Raw genomic sequence first — 20,924 nt, forward strand, 5'->3', positions numbered from 1 at the left:
AGGTAAGAAGTTTTCGCTAAGCCCCAGGACCAAAGTGGTCCATGTTGTCTCCTGATGGTGCTCAGCTTCAGCCCTGGCAGAAGGGCAGGCCCTGGAGAAACTGGTGTGGATAGGAAAGAGCTGAATATCAGCTTTGCATGGGGGTTTGGGGAGGTGGCAAGGGGTGAGGGGAGAGGAGAAAGCAGAAGACAGCAAAATTGTGTCACTGGCCTGCATAGCACAGAACTGGTGCCTGCGAATGAGGGTCAATGAATAAACAAGAAACCAGCCTTTGCACTCAACCAAGAGGTATTTATTCAGTTGCTGGCACCTCTCTCAGTGTAAATCTGGACTCGGCTCCGAGGAGGTGGTTCATCACAGCGGGGGCTTAGTTTGCTTTCTGTAGTTAGTGGCATTTCATGGTTTTCTTTATCCAGCGTACAAAGCTTGAGACTTTGGTGCAGGCTCGTGGAGGCTTGCCATTGCTTTGTCCATAGGAGACAATGCCCTGGGCCACCTTGTTACACACAAGGGGGCCTCCAGAGTCCCCCTGTGAATAGAGAGTGGAAGGACTGAGCTGATGCTCCTCTGGGTCCTGCCCTCTCTGCCATCTCAAGCTCCCGCTTAGAAAAGGCCAACTTGCACAGCGTGCATGTGGGAGATGAGAGGGCAGGGCAGGCTGCTGGTGGCCCCTAGCTGCCAAGCTCTGGCTCTGGACATTGTTACTGCTTCACCTCATCCCAGCGGCCAGCCTCCGTCATCTCCCCTAGGAGATGGGATTGCAGGAATGTGGGACCGTTGGCTGTTTAAGGACCCAGAAGCGGGCAAGGAGGGCTGACATCCACCATGGAGGACCAGCCCATTAACCACGTTGGGTACTGGCCTCTGAAGACACACCTGGTTATAATTACTGCACTCCCAGTGGGCACAGTTTCCTGATATCTGTGACCTGGAGTGGGTAGAGTATTGCAAATTCATCCTTCCAAAGGAGCACCATCCACTATAAGCCTCCTCGTAAGTTTGCAGAGGCCCTAATTTCTACCCAGCTCTGTCTAGTCCCCTTTTCTCTTTCCAGAGAGAAAGATCACAGTTTAGTGGGTGAAGGAGTCCCCCACTACTTAGGTCTGCATGTCTCAGATCTTCCCCAAACATCTTTCTCCCCAGAGCCAATCCAGGCAGATGCATAGTCTCACCTTAAAGGAAGCCTTTTGAATCTTTGGGTCCCCCACGCACAACTCAACAGTACTGTCGTAATAATGGCCTAAGTGGGATTTGCACGTTTGATCTTTCTCCACTGTCAACTTCACCTCCAGCAGTGTGTTTGAGTATTTTCCCATGGGGGCCGTCCATCCCCAGCCGGCCACACTGCACACCTGCCCTGGCTTCACCTGGGCCTTGTTCCTAGGTAGCCCGAGGGGCTGCACAGCTGAGGTCCGCTTGGCCTTTCTCTCCAGCTGGTGGGGAAGAGGCAAGAAAGTCCAGGTCAGCCAACGAAGTTCTGGGCCCTGACACAGTGATGGGACTATGCTGTCTTCCCTCTCCTCTGAGGCACAGGAATTAACCAAAAGGCCAGGAAGGAAAGGAGGGAAGGGCCTGCATCACAGTGGGAGTGGAACCAACTGGACTAGGCAAGAGTGGCAAGAGTGTGCCTCACCTGTAGTAGCATGATGTCACTGGAAAATTTCTCAGGATTATAGGCTGGGTGGGGGATGGCTCTTTTCACAGGGATAATCTGCTGGGTCCGCTCCTGTTTCTCGATATTGTGGGCCCCCAAGGTGACATTTATGGAGCTGCACAGAGAGCAGAGTGAGGATGGGGGCGGAGTCACAGGGGATACAGCCCAGAGACAGTGAAGAGCAGGTGACAGCTGGGGCAGGGCTGCAGCTGAGGGGAAATTAAGGGGACAGTCTGTCCCCAGGAATTGGAATTCTGGTAATTACACCATGTTTCTCAGGGGTTGGTTCCCCCTTGAAACACAGGTGGAATTGCTTCAGTTTGTATTCTTATGCCAAAGTATGCCCCCAGTTCTAAATATGGCAGGCTTGGTCACTCTGCTGTTTCTTACTTCAGCAGCGCCTCTGGAACCAACCTTCCCCCCTCTCCACAAACTTACCTGCCCTTTTCTCACCCTCTAAGGAGCCCTCCTGGCATATGTGTTCCCAGGAGCCCAAGGAGCTCCTTGGGAAGAAGGCAGGGGTCTCTGTGGAGTGTTTCCAGGAAGGTGTGGGCTGTTTTCTGCTCCTCACCTTCCCCAACAGTGAGCAGCTGTCAGCACGAAGTCCTCTCGTATCAGGAATCCACCACACCTCTTCAGAGACTTCTGATCCCAGATCATAAGATAAGCCATGTAGGGGCGGGAGTGGGGCTTGACCTCATGTCCCCCGATGATCTCCCCTGAAGGAAAAGTCTCTCTGCTTGTGTGCACCCATGGAATCTGCTGGGTGGGCACCTGCTTGATGGCTCCAGAATTCCTGGGCATTTGGGAACCTGGGATAGCCTGGAGTTGGGAGGGGCCTGGAGGAAGGGGTTTCAATTTCCTGCTCTGTAAAAGGGAAGAACAGCAGACTTTGGTCTGTAAATCTTTCTTCCTTATGTAGTCGAAGGCAAGCATATCTGTCTTAGGGACAGTGAAATCCCAGAGGCTCCTGATCATTCCTTTCCTGACTTTGCTTTGTTTCAGGTGAGTTTCCAAGACCCTATGAGTCCCATGGTTTCTAGGATAGTGCTGCTTTCTAATGGCCAAGGCATAAGTGGAGGGCTCTAGATACTGTCATATCCTATTTCCTAGAGCCTGACATGTAGTGGGTGCCCAATAAATGTTCATGGCTGCATGATGGACTGGCTCCAGTTAGCCTCTGGATGAGGGCTGACAGAGCAGTGCTGGTGGAATTCTAGAAAACAGGGAGGGAAGTTCGGGCTTGCCATAGTGCCTCATTCTTGGAAAGAGGGGAGCCACCAAAGGCCAGGGAAGAAAAGCAGAGTTGGAGAATGGGACTGAGCAAACACATTAACAGTGTTCTGAGGACAGTGATTGCACCAGTTCTGCTGTCAGCTGAGCTCTGGGTTTCTCTCCTAAGTAGACGGTGAGAGAAGGACCTGTGTTATCCCAGAAACAGAAGCCAGACCTACTCTAGAATAATTTAATATTTCTCTTTTCTAGTTTCCCATCCTCTGCCATTTACTTCTAGGAAAGTCCTGCTCTCCAGGTGACAAAGGTGGGCTCTGGAGAGGGGATAGTACCCACTGGCTCTTCTTGAGAACGGCCTTCTGCTCTGCCATTCCTGCTGATAGCTTATCCAGCATCACACCTGGGGGGTCTTGGTACAATGGGAGCTGGAGTTCAGAACATTCCTGGTAGATAGATGGATCAGGAATGTGGAGAAAGGGCAGGAGACCTATGGGATGGGGTTGGGCCCCCGAGGGTGGAGACGATCACTCACCTGCATCTGTCCTGGGCAGCAGGAGGAAGGCCAGCAGGAGCAGGATTGGTTGCATCTTCTCAGAAAGGCTGTCCTGGTTGGAGCTGCTGTTGTTTCCTCCTTGCTCTCTTTTAGCTCTTGGGAGAGGAAAGAGGTGGAGCAGGCTCAGTGACTTCATGTTCCCCTCTGGTTTTGTGGTGTCTCATCACAGATTTTCTGTGAATGCTGCCCACCCCCACTGCTTCTGCCTGATGACGTCCTCTGGGTGCTTGTGTGAAAATCGTGCAGTGACCACATCAGCACCCACAGCTGATGACTCAGAGTAGACTACCTATTCAGCCCAGAGCAGGAACCCAAGCATATGAAGTGAACTGTAGGATATGGTATCAGCCAGTAGATGTACTGAAGCACCAGAAACCTGAGTTCCCAGTGATAGAACCCCAATGCCTTAAGGCCAGGCTGCTAAATCTATCAGAATAGTTTCTTTAGCAGTTTGTGCTAGAACCAAGCATGTTGGAGATGTGTCTCCTTCCCTTAGAGAGCTGACCATCTGGTTGAAGAGACAAATGCCAGGAGCCAGAGTACAGTTTGGGGAGGGCTATGGTAGAGCAATACACAAGGTAGTAACAAAGTATGGCCACCATCTACTAGACCCATCTAGCAACCCATTTATTATCATAGCTTCCTTTCTAGGGAATTTCTAACATCCTTTATTTAGTTACAAATGTTTAGTGTGAGAGTTCACCTCTTTTCTGAACGCTTTCAATAAAAGTCCTGTACTTGACATTTTATTGGGCTGGATTAACGAATTGCTAGGAGTTGAATCCACTTTGGGTAGGCTGGAGTCAGTCCACTCAAGCCACTAGAACCAAGAATGAGAAAGGGCTGGTTCTCTAAAGGACGTTTGTAATGCTAAACTGCTGATACCATGTGAAGTGAGGAAGCATGCCAGGCAGCCAAAGATAAGTAGTTGTCTTTTTTAGTATTCTATCTCCTGTCCAGAGAGCCACACTTCTTACATAGCAGGCTTAGCACATAATAGGCACACAGTAAACATTTGCTAAACAAACTACACTAATGCTATCATTATGATGGATATGAAAGATGGTTGTTTCTAAACAGCCTGTGCCCAATTCTATTAAAAAAACAACTAAATCTCTCTACGTGGTTTGATTATTGTGATTTGTTTCCATCTTCGTATTTTCTGTATTTTACAATTTTTCTGTGAAGAATGGTATATCTCAAAATATAGAATTCCAGTGTAAATGTCTTCCTTGTCAATAGTGAGCCAACTACATTTATCAGACTTCTGTTTTTTGAACATAGCTTGCCCCATAGTAGACGTTTTAAAAATATATTTTTTTCTGATTATAGTCATAACATATGTTTATTAAGAAAATTTGGAAAGTAGGAAGGGAAAATATCACTTATTAATCTGTCTCCCACAGATTGACTGTTACCATAAGCAGTATGTTTTAAATACTTGGGATCACATTGTACAGACAATGCAATTTATTTTATCCTTGCTTAACCCTACAAATTAAGCATTTTCCCCATGCTTGTAGAAATCTATTAGTCAATACAACTATAGTCTTTCTTTCCTAGGCATTAAAAAATTTAACATGCAAGTAATTTTTAAATAATTTGAGCAAAGAGAAAATAATTAAAGTTACCTAATTTCTCATAATTCACTGATAACCATCTTTAATGTCTTGAAGTATGCTCTAGCACATTTTTTCTCATGTAATATCTATCTATCTTTTTTAAAATTAAAAGGGGATTATGCTAAACATAAGTTTGTGACCCATTTAAAAAATTGAGGTAAAATTCACATAACCTACAATTAACCATTTTAAAATATTCAATTCAGTGACGTTTAGCACATTCAAAATCTGCAGCCACCACCTCTGGATATTTCATATAAACAGAATCACACAATACATGACCTGTTGTCGCTGGCTACATTCACTTGTAATAACGTTTTTGAGATTCATACAAGCTGTAGCACATGCCAGTATTCATTTTTTTAGTGGCAAAATAATGTTCCCATTATGTTTATACCACAAGTTATTTGTTCATCTGTCAATGGACATTTGGATTGTTTCCATCTTTTGGCTATTGTAGCCAATGCAGCAATAAACATTTGTGTACAGATTTCTGCGTGAACAATATGTGTTCAGTTCTTTTGAATATATACATAGAAGTGGAGTTTCTGAGTTATGTAATAATCTTATTTTTAATTTTTTAAGGAACCACAAGACTGTTTTCCACAGTGGTTGTACCCTTTTATACTCCTATCAGCAACATAGGAAAGTTCCTATTTCTCTGCATCCTTGCTGACACTTGTTATTTTAAAATGACTATCTTCATTCTAATGGGTGTAAAGTAGTATGCCACGTGGTTTTGATTTACATTTCCTTTATGACTAATGATGTTGAGCATCATTTCATGTGTTTGCTGGTCATTCGAGTATCTTCTTTGGGGAAATGTTGATTCAACTCCTTTGCCCATTCTTAAAATTGCATTGTTTTTGTTTTCATTGTTGAGTTGGAAGAGTTCGTTATATATTCTGGATACTAAGTCCTTATCAGATATGTGGCTTGTAAATATTTTCTCCCATTCTGCAGATTGTGTTTTCATTTTCTTGATATTGTCATTTCATGTGCAAATTTAAAGAAATTTATGAATTCAAATTTATCAATTTTATTGTTTGTTCTTGTGCTTTTGGTGTGAAATCTAAGAATCCATTGACAAATCAGAAACCTTGAAGATTACTCCTGATTTCTTCTAATAATTTTATGGTTTTGGCCCTTATATTTAGAGTTGATTTATTTTAATTATTGTATGTGACATGAGATAGGAGTCCACTAGACTATTTTGCACGTGGCTATCCAAATTGTTCCAGCACCATTTGTTGAAGATATTATTCTTTCCCAACTGAATGTTCAAGACCCCCTTGACAATCCTTATCAAAAATCAAATGGTCATAAATGTTGAATTTATTTCTGGACTCTGAATCTATTCTATTGATCCATATGTCTATCCTTATGCCTTTGCCATGCTGTTTTAATTACTGTAGCTTGTAGTAAGTTTTGAAATTGAGAAGTGTAAGTACTTCAACTTTGTTTTTCTATTTCAATATTAGTTTTGCTTTTTTGGATCCTATGGAATTACATATGAATTTTAGGATTGGCTTTCCATTTCAGCAAAGAAGACCATTTTAAATTTTGACAGAGATTGCACTGAATCTATAGATTGCTTTGGGAAGTATTGCCATTTAACAATATTAAGTATTCCTATCCGTGAACATGGGACATCTTTCCATTTAATCAGCAATTATTTGTGGTTTCTAGTGTACAATTCTTTCACTTCCTTGGTTAAATTTAGTACCATGTATTTTATTCTTTGGGATGTTATTATAAATGAAATTGTTTTCTTAGTTTCTTTTTTTAATTGTTCATTGTGGGTTTGTGTATAGAAACACAACTGATTTTGTACCCTGAAATGTGTTGAATTTGCTTATTAACTCTACTAGTTTTTGTGTAGATTATTGGGGATTTTCTTTATATACAGTCATGTCATCTGCAAATAGAAATAGTTTTACTTCTTCCTTCATAATTGGATACCTTTTATTTCATTTTCTTACCTAATTGCTCTGTTTAGGAATTCCAGTGCAATATTGAATAGCAGTGATGGAAGTGAGAATCTGGTCGGATTTTCTATTTCTTTTTGAGTTTTTTTTTTTTTGGCAGTTTCTGTGTTTCTAGTAATTTGTCCATTTCATCTAGACTATCTAATTTGTTGGTGTACAAATGCAGATAGTATTCTTGTATAGTCCTTTTAATTTCTCTAAGTTTGGTAGTAATGTCTCCACTTTTATTTCTTTTTTGTTTTTTTTTTGAGACGGAGTCTCACTCTGTCGCCGGGGCTGGAGTGCAGTGGCCGGATCTCAGCTCACTGCAAGCTCCGCCTCCCGGGTTCACGCCATTCTCCTGCCTCAGCCTCCCAAGTAGCTGGGACTACAGGCGCCCGCCACCTCGCCCGGCTAGTTTTTTTTTTTGTATTTTTTAGTAGAGATGGGGTTTCACCGTGTTAGCCAGGATGGTCTCGATCTCCTGACCTCGTGATCCGCCCGTCTCGGCCTCCCAAAGTGCTGGGATTACAGGCTTGAGCCACCACGCCCGGCCCTCCACTTTTATTTCTAATCTTAGTAATATAAGTCTTCTCCAAACTTCACCATCTCCTATATTTTTCAGGGCCCTGGGGAGAAAAATTAAGGAGGGGTTGAAGAATAAAAGTCTTTTGTCTATATCTCTGATGTTAGATTCTGAATCTGTCAGAAGAGAGAGGTACCTCAGTGGCTACCATATGGTGATGGAAAAGTTTATTCAGATTACACACTCTCTTTGCTTTTATTCCTTATTTCCTGATGCTCTTTCTCAATCTGTAGAAGAATGTCATGCCTTGTCCATGAAAGGAAATACTCTTGGGTATTAGCCTTTCACTGAACCACAGCTAATCCGTTTTGGAAGTGGCCAAGGCCAATCCTTATAGGTAAATGAGAACAGCACAATGACATGACATTCCCACACTCATACATGACATTTGATTCTGATGTTGTGGCCTGATTTCCCTGAGCTTGATCATTCTTTTAAGTCATGGCAAAATCAGAACCTATAGGCATAAAGAGCCAGAAGTTGGCCCCAGATTTCATTTGACCATGAGACTCAGCTATGTTGTAGAGAATAAATTCTGTTTTTTTTTTTTTTTTTTTTTGAGATGGCATCTCGCTCTGTCACCCAGGCTGGAGTGCATTGGTCCGATCTTGGCTCACTGCAGCCTCCACTTTCTGGGCTCAAGCGATTTCGTGCCTCAGCCTCCAGAGTAGCTGGGATTACAGGTGTGTACCACCATGCCTAACTAGTTTTTGTACTTTTAGTAGAGACAGGATTTTACCATGTTTCCCAGACTAGTCTTGAACTCCTGGCCTCAAGTGATCTACCCACTTTGGCCTCCTGAAGTACTGGTATTGCATGGGATTGCATCACACTTGTCCTGTAGAGAAGAAATTCTTGTCTCAGTTAAAAGTTATCTCTGCATTCCTATTAGAATAGGATGCTAGTCAGAATTTCTGGGATATGTACATAAAATAAAAAATAATTTGATATAAAAAAATCTGTCAGCAAAGAAGAACTTAGGTAATGTATTAGAGTGGAGAATGTGGTATTTCCATTTTGCCTCTGTGGTAGTAAGGATTGGGAAGAGGGCAGAGATGGGAAGAGAAAATTGTTTCTAGGACAGACATACATCTATTATTTTTCTGGAGTTTGAGTATCCACTAGAACACCCTTTAATTTTCCCTTATTGCCTATTCTTATCATTGCCCAGCCACCATCACAAACAAAAAAGGATGGAGAAGAACAAGGTCTGGATGTTGGGTTGGGGATAATTCAGTAAAACTCTGGAGTGGGTAAAGGTCTAGTGTGGATGAAAAGAGGCCTATGGAAGAAGGAGGAGTAGAAGTGGGTTTGAGTGAGAACAGTGTGCCCACCCCCACCAGGAGCAAGTGTGACAGTACAGACTCAGAAAAGTAAATTGGCGTGGACTGCACTTCTGGGTGGGAGCAAGCTGAAAGACAGCAATTTCTGGGCTGTGATGTCACTTTCGATGTGACCTTGGGCCATTCTCAAGACCCCCCCACATCCCCCTAACCTGGGGGTTTTTATGTTCCCAGGGTCTTTGCCCACCAGGGCCACTGCCCTTTCCCAAAGCATCTTGTTTCCACAGAGTCTAAAGTTCACACCCTAATGTTCTGGAGTGATGGACTCTGTCTTAAATATGTTGTTTACAGCCTCATGCTGTGCATTTTTTTTTTTTTTTACCATGTCTGCATGGGATATGGCAAAGGGTTTGGTTTAGTGTAGGTAAAAAGAATGCTGCAGAATCATTCACTAGAACCTTTAGCATATGATTGCAAAGTTGGTGGGTCTTTCTCTTTTTCTCTCTATCTTAAAGTTCAGGGCAAGTATAATAATAAGTTATTGTGTTTGGAAACAAATTCATGCTTAAGCATTCTTATGTTATATCCCCTATCTGTTCTCCAGTTGTGGTATGACATCTACTTGTGGACACACTCTGCTTTCTGGTTTTTCTGTTTCTGATTAGAAACTCAAGAACAATATGAGAAACATACCTGAAAAAAGCGGAAGATCTGGATCATTCCAGCCAGCACTTCAAAGTCTGCCAATGGGAAATCAAGTCTTGTAGAAACCTACAGGGCCTCTCAGAGCATTTTACCAGTGGAACTGTGGCAGGATGATTGATTGTGGAACCAATGACTACATTATTCTCTCTGTATTCTCTATGCTGAATCATTTGCCAGAACTTCCAATATATGATTGCAAAACTAGGCTTTTTTAAAAATGTTATCTTGTCTCAGATTTCTAAGCCTGAAAGATTGAGGCTGTTACTGAAAGATGCTTAATTAACCAAGGCATTGAGCTCCAACCATGAGGCTTTGAGGAGTTTGATATCTAGCTCCTTTTGGCATCATATGCTAAGACTGGCTGTGAGGCTTTGAGAATCTTAAATACCTGCACACTGTTCATAAGTGGTACTCTAAAACTCCTGAGGAAATAACGGAGACTGGAATTAGTGGGATTAGCTTGTGTCCTTTGGCTTAGCCTCTTTCTCTCTAGAAATTTCACTTTTGGTTCAGTTCTCACAGGGAAAAAAGTCTTGTCCAAAGATGGTGTCTACCCTGGGCTCCACTGTGTATCCCAGAGGAAAGTGTCTTTACTGTGGAATGGACTTCCAGTTGACTCATGTTGGGAAAAGGTGAGCTGGGGCACAGGCATCTCATACCTAGCTTCAAATAATCTGAGGCTCTCATTTGGTAGCAGAATTAGTTATTTTGAGCATGACTCTGGTGAAGGAGAAATCAAGGAAGAGGGAAAAAAAGGACATTAATATGAATTCCTATCTTGTGTTACAAAGCATATAAAAGGGGGTTTGTATATGTTATCTCATATTCTGTACATGCCGTATGGCAGTTAACTTTGATCACATTTTAAAATGAAAGACTCAGAGATATTAAGTGATGTGCTCCAGGTCACATGGTCACATGGTTACAAAAAGTGTGCATGCACACACACACACACACACTACATGTGTGGAAAGCTGCAAATTTTCCTCTCTATCAGTCTTAGCAGTGGGGAAGCTATTTCTAAGTTGGCAATTTCAACTCAGAAAAGCAAAGTACCCTCACAGTTAGAGTTCTCATGGGAATGGCTGTTCTGGTGAACCCAAGTACTTTCTCTTCAGGGAGTTGTTGCAACAGTGGCTGGAAAACATCTTGGGGCAACTGGGAAGTTATCATAAGCATGCACATAAGATCGTTTAAGACCTCTTGCAGCTGTGAGCATTTGTCTCTCTGCTGGAAGATATCTGATCTGGGATTCGATTGCCAATTTCTGGGCCTTTTACCATCATGTATCAAAAGAGGATATTGACTACAATAGAAGTTTAAAAATGTTTTTAACTATAGAATCCTTTCTTCAAATGGATTATGTATGTGTTAAGGTAGCTTTTAGAAAGCGTATGTCTATATTTATCTATATTCTGTATACCTAAACCTAAACCTATATCTCTATCTTTACATAAGTATTTACACATAGATATACTTAAATATACATAATTATCTATATTCATTTTATATATAATTACAAACACACAACACATGGGTATACGTGTGTGACATATATATGCATGTTCATATATATGTGTTTGTGTTTGTCTGTTTAGTTGTTGTATATTTTTGTTTGTTTTGATTGCTTCATTTCCTTTTCCAAGCATGATCTTGGTACATTTATCTCAGGAGTATTTTCAGCACTCGAACAGAAGGTGTGAAGTCAACTACTCTCCCCTTATTATGCAAGTGGCCAAGATAATTAAGATATTCTGCTTGAGATTTTGAAATTACCTGGCACATATTTCATGCAAACTTGAAGATAACTGGAGGGAATAAGAGAATATGAAGTGTCATAATAGATATGATAAAGAACCAAATAGACCTTCCAAAAATAAAAAGTGAAATAAAATTAAACACTAAATGAATAGGTTTTCTTGCAGATTGAAGACCAACAGAAGAGAGAATTATCAACTGAAAGAACAATCAGAATAAATTATTAGAGTACAACACATAGGAAACAAAACTAGCCCAGTAACTAGAAACTACTAAAGGAAAATGAACACTTTTTATATAGGATGATAATCACAATTCCTATCGGCATTCAAAAAAACAATATAGAATTAAAATGCAAAAATGTTGGGAGACGATAAATGAGGTTAAAAGTCCTAAGTTTCTTGTATTTTCAGGAAGGAGGGTAAACTATGGGTGAAATTTAGTTTTGATAGGTTTAACAAAATATGCTGTAATTTTGCCTTTTATTTTTAGTTTACATGTAATTAATTATACATATTTATGGGATACAGAGTGATATTTCAAATACATATATACAATGTGTAATGATAAAATCAGGGTAACTAGCATATCTGTCACCTGAAACATTTATTATTTTTTTGTGTTGTGAACCTTCAACATCCTCTTTTCTAGTTCTTTGAAAATATACTATAAATTATTGTTGCCTATATTCACTCTACAGGGCTATAGAGCAGTAGAACTCATTCCTCTTATCTAACGGTAACTTGTATGCGTTAGCCAACCTCTCCTTCCCTTCCTCCATCCCTTTCCCAGCTTATAATAATTCTACTCTCTACTTCCACAATTCTACTCTCTACTTCTATGACCTCATTTTTTTTTTTTTTTTTTTTTTGAGATGGAGTCTCACTCTGTTGCCCAGGTTGGAGTGCAATGGTGTGATCTCGGCTCACTGCAACCTCCACCTCTCTGCAACCTCCGCTTCCCAGGTTCAAGCGATTCTCTGGCCTCAGCCTCCTGAGTAGCTGAGATTACAGGCGCCCACCACTGCACCTGGCTAATTTTTGTATTTTTAGTAGAGACAGGGTTTCGCCATGTTGGCCTGGCTGGTTTTGAACTCCTGACCTCAGGTAATCCACCCACCTTGGCCTCCCAAAGTGCTGGGATTACAGGCGTAAGCCACCGCGCCCGGCCTATGACCTGTTTTCTTTTTTTAGCTTCTATATATGAGTTAGAAAGTGATATTTATGTTTCTGTGCCTGAATTATTTCACTTAGAATAATGACCTCCAGTTCCATCCATGTTGCTGCAAATGACAGGATTTTCTTCTTTTCATGGCTGAATAGTACTCCATTCTGTCTATATACTACATTTTCTTTAGCCATTCATCTGTTGATAGTCACTTAAATGATTTCATATTTTGGCTATTGTGAATAGTGCTGTGATAGTTTTCTTTTCCAAGGTGGTAGATTGAAGTTATTGTTAGCATGCTGCTCCTATTTGGAAAGACAAAATAGTGTGTAGAGATTCATGCTGTGAACTTTTTTTCCAGGAAGCAACATGGGAGCTTAAGAGGAAAATTGAAAGAAACCACAGACCCTTTGAAAGAAGTAGCAAACTGGAGCTTACACTATGAGCCAGGCAGAAAACTCTGAGTCCTCAGACTGTGAAAGGAAGAGAAACTGCCTCTGGGATATGCACTTCCACTGGGGAACCTGGCAATCCAGGCCATGGGGAAGACCTTAATCAGTGCTGGAGCTGACTTAATGAGCTGAGGGGAGTATATGAGAAGGAGCAGCTTCAGGATGTGCTTTGCTTGCACTCCCAGACTCTACTGGGGACGGAGGGAAGCCATTCCCGATCCTACCTCACAGAGGACCATGCAGAAGTCTGCCAGTTAGCTCAGCTGGTGGTCACGGGCTGAGAGAAGTGAGAAGCTCCCAACTGAGATTCACAATATAATCTCTAGCAGGGATGAACCTCCTTGACCAGACCTGAGGGGCAAGTGGGAAGTGTGCTGTGCCCACAGGTGTAGGAGCTGGGTGCCCCTGATTTGCTAGCAGACCAGGAGGGGCATGGCCTGAGCAGTTTTTGTCTTGGCAGCCAGAGAAGGCTTATGGCCTGGTTAGTTTTGAGCTCTGAGCGCAGCCCGCTTGCAACCTAGCTAGCCACTGCTAGTGGAACACTGTGGGTCTGGGACCTGTCTTGCCAAGTGCATAGGAGCTGAGTGGGGCTTACTGCCACCTGTACTCCCCACTTCCTGTGTGGGCTCTTCTGTGTAGCAGGGGCAACTGCACTCCTCCCTGAAACATTACCCCAGCATTCAGAGAACTGCCCTCTGATCCCCATGGGGGCCACTGATTGCACCTGCATGTGGATAGCCAGAGTGTGAACTTGCCTGACTCAGCACCGACCCGGTTTGCCTTTTTACCCACTCTGGTAGCTTAACACAAAGGACAGAAACTTCTGGGAGCTTTGTGGACCTGCCCATTGCTTGAGACACCAGAGTACCTCCCCTGGTCACATAAGCCAAGCACAAATTCCACCACTACTACTGTAGTCAGTGCTCTTTTGCACCAACTGCTCCTCCTTGCTATAGGTCAATCAACATAGTCCATTACAACATCTGTAGGCAGAATAACACAACACCGGGAAGGAGAAAACTTTTGCATGACTACAGCTACCACCATTGCCTGTATCACTCTGGCTAACCAGGAGGTCTTGAGTCTGCTCATGTGACCAGATCATTACTACTACAACTGAAATTAGAGAAAGCCAACACACTAAGGCTATTTGTAACCAAAGAATCTCACAGAGTTTACATTACTCCTCTGCTAGCCCCATCAGACTTGGTGCTGGTACCCACTGCTGGGAGACTTGAGGATAAGTCACATCAATGAATCCTTTGCAGACATTCCCTAGCACCAGCCTGGATTGTAGCAGCCCCACTGGGTGGCCAGATCCAGAGCAGCAGCAGCAATCGTAGTAGTCTGGCATTCAGGAACTCCTAATTCTAGGGTAAGCAGGAGTGCACCACATCAAGGGAGCACCCTGTGGGACAAAGGAATTCAGATTGCAGGCCTTGAGTCTCAGAACTCTACCCTTGTGGGAAGTTTCTTTAAGCAGAGGCACAGGTGCAGTGCTGGGCTCAGTGGGGAAAGTCTGTGGCTCTACCACAACAGTCAGGCAGCCCTGGTGCTTGCAAAGGGTCTTGGAGAAGAGAACTTCTCCCCCTCATGCACCACTGCTGACACAGCTGGGGTTTCTCACAAAGGAACTCGGCCTGGGTGCACCTGTAGACAGCCTTTCTGGAACACTTCAGGTGACTGCATTCCCATGGGACAAGGGCCCTCCAGGCTCAGGCTTGTATGAGAGGTGGAGTCACAATTCATCTCTACATTCTTGCAGCTGAAAAGATGTGTCTGTCTGAAGGTCTAACATCCAGTATCTGTAAGGAACTTAAATAAATTTACAAAAACCCCCCCCCAAAAAAACAAAAAAACAAAACAACACACACACACACACACACACACACACACACACAACCCCTAAACCACCCCATTACAAAGTAGGCAAAGGATATAAACAGACACTTCTCAAAAGAAGTCATACATGCTGCCAACAGTCACATGAATAAAAGCTCAGCATCACTGATCATCAGAGAAATGCAAATCAAAACCACAATGAGATACCACTTCACACCAGAGTGGCTATTACTAAAAGTCAAAAATAACAGATGCTAGTGAGGTTGTGGAGAAAAAGGAATGCTTTCACACTTTTGGTGGAGTGTAAATTAGTTCAACCATTGTGGAAGACAGTATGGCAACTTCTCAAAGACCTAAAGTCAGAACTACCATTTCATCCAGCAATCCCGTTATTGGATATATACCCAAAGGAATATAAATTGTTCTATTATAAAGACACAGGCATGTTTATGCTTATTGCAGCACTATTTACAATAGAAAAGACAGGGATCAGCCCAAATGCCTGTCAGTGATAGACTGGATAAAGAAAGTGTGGTATATATACACCATGGAAAAGTACACAGTCACAGAAACAATAAGATCATGTCCTTTACAGGGACATGGATGGAGCTGGAGGCCATTATCCTTAGCAAACTAATGCAGGAACAGAAAACCAAATACTGCTTTTTCTCACTTACGAGTGTGAGCTAAATGATGAGAACACACAGACACACAGAGGGGAACAACACTCACTGGGGCCTTTCAGAGGGTAGAGGGTGGGAGGAGGGAGAGAAGCTAGAAAAATAACTGGTGGATACTAGGCTTAATACCTCGGTGATGAAATAATCTTTACAACCAACCCGCCTGACACATGTTTACCTATGTAACAAATTTGCACATCCTGCACATCTACCCCTTCACTTCAAAGTGAAAAAAAAGAAAAGAGGTACCTGTCCGATCTGAATAGCTAGAACACTGGGTCAGGAATGTGCTGGGAGACAGATTGCTTTCCTGCTGTCCTGTCAGGGGATCTGAGGTGGATCCCTCCCTTCCACCTGAAAAGACCTCAGTGAGTTTCACTGAGCACTCCCCTAGCCACCTCTGTGAAGGCTGGTACTTTCGCCCACCGTTGGTTATTGCGTTTACCGACCAGCTTCAGCCACAGCCAGTTTTTGCCTGTGGCCACCTCCTATTGGCCTGAAGCCTGAACTGTTCAAACCAGTGAATAAAATGCTGGATAACTAAATAAATAAGTAAATGAGTGAACACCACTGGGGAATGAGATAAGCTTCAAGAGATCTCTGCCATTCCAACTCCACAGGAGACAGTAAACTTGCTCACACACCAAGCACACTGCTACTGTAACCAGCATCTGAGGAAGCCATCATACAAAGAGTCTCTATAACCAAGGAGCTCATACAGAATCTTCACCCCTGAAAGCACCCAGAGCCAAATTAGGTTACAATAACTTATAAACATTAAAGTCACATCCTCAAGGGGAAAAAAAGAAACAAACAACAACAAAAAACACAGTCAAATAAAAAGTGAGCCAGAAATAAATTCAAAAATAATTAGAAGAAGTAGTCTACCCGAAAGAGAAGAAAACAGAAAAATAATTCTGGCAATGTGACAAAACAGGACTCTATAACAACTTCAAAAGATCACAGCAACTCTCCAGCAATGGATCCAAACCAAGACGAAATCTTTGAAATACCACCAGCCTGGCCAACATGGTGAGACTCCATCTCTACTAAAAATACAAGAAAAAGAAAGAAAGAAAGAAAGAAAAATTAGCTGGGTATGGTGGTGTGCACCTCTAGTCCCAGCTACTCAGGAAGCTGAGGCAGGAGGACTGCTTGAACCTGGGAGGCAGGGGTTGCAGTGAGCTGAGATCAAACCACTGCACTCCAGCCTGGGTGACAGAGTGAGACTCCATCTCAAAAAAAAATTCTTTGAAATACTAAAGAATTCAAAAGGTTATTAAGTTACTCAGGGAGATATAAGAGAAAGGTGAAAACCAACATAAAGAAATGAAAATAATTTAGAATATGAGTGAAAAATTTTCTAAAGAGGTAGATATTTTAAGGAAAACCAGTTGGAACTTCTGGAAATGAAAATATATTTAGAGAATTACAAAATGCAGTGGAATGTTTTAACAATAGACTAAACCAAGGAGAAGAAGAATTTAAAAGTCAAGGCTTTTAAATTAACCTAATCAGACAAAAATAAATAAAAAAATTTCAAAGAAATGAACAAAGTCTACAATAAATATGGGATTATGTAAAATGGTGAAACCTAAGAATTACTGGTGTTCCTGAGGGAGAAGAAAATGCAAAAAGTTCAGGAAACTTATTCGAAGAAATAATTGAGGAAAACCTCCATGGCCTTGCTAGAGATTTAGTCATCCAAATACAAGAAATCCAAAGAACTTCTGGGAGATTTATTGCAAAAAGGACATTACAAAGGCATATAGTCATCAGGCTATCTAAATTTGATGGGAAGGAAATATTTTTAAGAGCAGTGAGACAAAGGCATCAGGTAACCTATACAGGAAAACCTATCAGACTTTTCAGCAGAAACCTTACAAACTAGAAGGGACTGGGGTCCTATCTTTAGCCTCCTTAAACAGAATAACTGTCAGCCAAGAGTTTTGTATCCAGCAAAATTATGTTTTATAAATAAAGGAAAAATATTTTTTAGACAACCAAATGCTAAGGGAATTTGTTACTACCAGGCCAGCCCTAAAAGCAATGCTAAAAGGAATTCTAAATCTTGAAACAAAAGGTTGATATGCACCAGAACAGAACCTTTTGAAAGTATAAAATTCACAGGGCCTATGAAACAATAACACCTGTTCATGCTGATGATAGTTTCTTTTGCCGTGCAGAAGCTCTTTAGTTTAATTAGATCAAAGTTGTCAATTTTGGCTTTTGTTGCCATTGCTTTTGGTGTTTTAGTCATGAAGTTTTTGCCCATGCCTATGTCCTAAACGGTATTGCCTAGGTTTTCTTCTAGGGTTTTTATGGTTTTAGGTCTTATGTTTAAGTCTTTAATCCATCTTGAGTTAATTTTTATATAAGGTGTAAGGAAGGGGTCCAGTTTCAGTTTTCTGCATATGGCTAGCCAGTTTTCCCAATATCATTTATTAAATATCTTTAGAGTGAACAGGCAACCTACAGAATGGGAGAAAATTTTTGCTATCTATCCATCTGACAAAGGGCTAGTATCCAGAATCTACAAGGAACTTCAACAAATTTACAAGAAGAAAACAACCCCATCAAAAAGTGCGCAAAGGATATGAACAGACACTTCTCAAAAGAAGACATTTAAGTGGCCAACAAACATATGAAAAAAAACCCTCATCATCCCTGGTCATTAGAAAAATGCAAATCAAAGCCACAATGAGATACCATCTCATGCCAGTTAGAATGGTGATCATTAAAAAGTCAGGAAACAACAGATGCTGGAGAGGATGTGGAGAAATAGGAATGCTTTTACACTGTTGGTGGGAGTGTAAAGTAGTTCAACCATTGCAGAAGACAGTGTGGCGATTCCTCAAGGATCTAGAACCAGAAATACCATTTGACCCAGCACTGGATATATACCCAAAGGATTATAAATCATTGTACTATAAAGACACATGCACGTGTATGTTTATTGCAGCACTATTCACAATAGCAAAGACTTGGAATCAATCCAAATGCCCATCAATGATAGACGGGATAAAGAAAATGTGGCACATATACACCATGGAATACCATGCAGCCATAAAAAGGATGAATTCATGTCCTTTGCAAGGACATGGATGAAGCTGGAAACCATCATTTTTAGCAAACTAACACAGAAACACAAAACCAAATACCACATGTTCTCACACATAAGTGGGAGTTGAACAATGACAATACATGGACACAGGGAGGGGAACATCACACACCATGGCCTGTCAGTGGGTGGGGATGTAGGGGAGGGATAGCATTAGGACAAATACCTAATGTAGATGACGGGTTGATGGGTGCAGCAAACCACCATGGCACATGTATACCTATGTAACAAATCTGCACGTTCTGGATGTGTATCTCAGAACTTAAAGTAAAAAACGAAAAACAATAACACCATGAAGAAAACAAAGTAACAAGGTAACAATCAATATGATGATGAGGACAGTACTTCACATCTCAATACTAACACTGAATGTAAAGGGTATAAATGCTGTACTTAAAAGATACGGATTGGCATAATGGATAAAAAAATTACAAAGCAAATATCTTCTGTCTTCTAGAGATACATCTAACACAGAAGGATTCTTCTAGACTCAAAGCAAATGAGTGGAAAAAGATATTCCATGCAAATGAAAATCAAAACTGAGCAGGAATAGGCTGGGCACGGTGGCTCACACCTGTAATCTCAGCACTTTGGGAGGCTGAGACGGGCGGATCACAAGGTCAGGAGATCAAGACCATCCTGGCTAACATGGTGAAACTCCGTCTCTACTACAAATACAAAAAATTAGCTGGGTGTGGTGGTGGGTGCCTGTAGTCCCAGCTACTTGTGAGGCTGAGGCAGGAGAATGACGTGAACCTGGGAGGTGGAGCTTGCAGTGAGCCGAGATCACACCACTGCACTTCATCCAGCCTAGGCGACAGAGTGAGACTCCATCTCAAGCAAAGCAAAACAAAACAAAACAAAACAAACAAACAAAAAAAACTGAGCAGGAGTAACCTTTTTTATATCAAATAAAAGAGTTTTAAACAACAGTAAAAAAAAAAAAAAAGACAAAGAAGATCGTTATATAATGATAAAAGGATCAATCCAACAAGAAGATATTACAATCTTAAATATATATGCACCTAACTCTGGAGCTCCCACATTCATAAAACAATTGCTACTACACCCAAGAAAAGACATAAGAGCAACACAACAATAGTGGAGGACTTCAACACTCTGCTGATAGCACTAGACAGGACATCAAGACAGAAAGTCAACCAAAAACACTGGACTTAAGTTGCACTCTAGAACAAATGGACCTAACAGATATTTACAGAACGTTTTCCCCAAGAGCTACAGAATATACATTCTTCTCATCAGCACATGGAACATCCTCCAAGATAGACCACATGATAGGCCACAAAATATGTCTCAACAAATTAATAACCATTGAAATCATATCACGTATCTTCTCAGAACACATTGGAATAAAAACTAGAAATCAATTCCAAAAAGGAACCCTCAAAACTATACAAATGCATGGAGATTAAACAATCTGCTCCTGAATAATTTTGGGTTAACAATAAATTCAAAATGGAAATTAAAAAATTATTTGAAATGCATGATAATGTGACACAACTCATCATAATCTGTGGGATACAGCAGAAGCAGTGCTAAGAAGAAAGTTATAGCACTAAACGCTTTTATCAAAAAGTCTGAAAGATAACAAACTGACAACATAATGTTACACTTCAAGGAACTAGAGAAACAAGAAAAAATCAAACCCAAAGCTAGCAGAAGAAAATAAATAGCGAAGATCAGAGCAGAACCAAATGAAACTGAAACCAAAAATTCATACAAAAGGTCAATGAAACAAAAGTTGGTTCTCTGAAAAGATAAACAAAACTGATAGATCATTAGCTAGACTAACCAAGAAGAGTGAAGATTCAAATAAGCTCAATTTGAAATGAAAATGGAGACATTACAACCAACACCGCAGAAATAGAAAAGATCATTCGAGATTGCTATGAACACCTCTATGTATACGTCTAGAGGAAATAGATAAATATCTGGAAACATACAATCCTCCTAGCTTGAATCAGGAAGAAACAGAAATTCTGAACAGACCAATAACAAGTGGTGAAATTGAATGAGTAATAAAAAAATTGCCAACAACAACAACAAGAACAAAAAACTCAGAGCCAGATGGATTCACAGCTGAATTCTACCAGCCATTTAAAGAAAAATTGGTACCAGTCCTACTGAAATTATTCCAAAAGACTGATAAGAGGGAATCACCTCAAATTATTCTGTGAAGCCGGTATCACCCTGATACCAAAGCCAGGAAAGGACATAACAACAAAAAAGAAAACTACAGACCAATATCCCTGATTAACATAGATGTAAAAATTCTCAACA

General features: G+C 41.3%; 1 protein-coding gene across 2 annotated transcripts; it reads right to left on the reverse strand.

Annotated features, from left to right (window-relative positions):
* Positions 1–270: 270 nt before the first annotated feature.
* Positions 271–15,767, reverse strand: GZMB (granzyme B). Of its 2 annotated transcripts, XM_017851875.1 has the most exons (6): positions 15,752–15,767; positions 3,420–3,535; positions 2,226–2,373; positions 1,634–1,769; positions 1,173–1,433; positions 271–529 (listed from the first exon to the last, which is right to left on the reverse strand). In XM_017851875.1, the coding sequence occupies exons 2-6, from the start codon at positions 3,472–3,474 to the stop codon at positions 386–388; spliced, it is 744 nt and encodes a 247-aa protein (XP_017707364.1). In that variant the 5' UTR covers positions 3,475–3,535; positions 15,752–15,767; the 3' UTR covers positions 271–385. The 2 variants fall into 2 exon arrangements, with proteins under 2 accessions (XP_017707364.1, XP_017707363.1); XM_017851874.1 differs by lacking the exon at positions 15,752–15,767 and having other exon boundaries at positions 3,420–3,605.
* Between the last annotated feature and the right edge of the window lie 5,157 nt (positions 15,768–20,924).

The sequence above is a fragment of the Rhinopithecus bieti genome, unplaced genomic scaffold (assembly GCF_001698545.2).
Source record: "Rhinopithecus bieti isolate Rb0 unplaced genomic scaffold, ASM169854v2 scaffold_32518, whole genome shotgun sequence".
In the NCBI taxonomy this organism is placed as follows: Eukaryota; Metazoa; Chordata; class Mammalia; order Primates; family Cercopithecidae; genus Rhinopithecus; species Rhinopithecus bieti.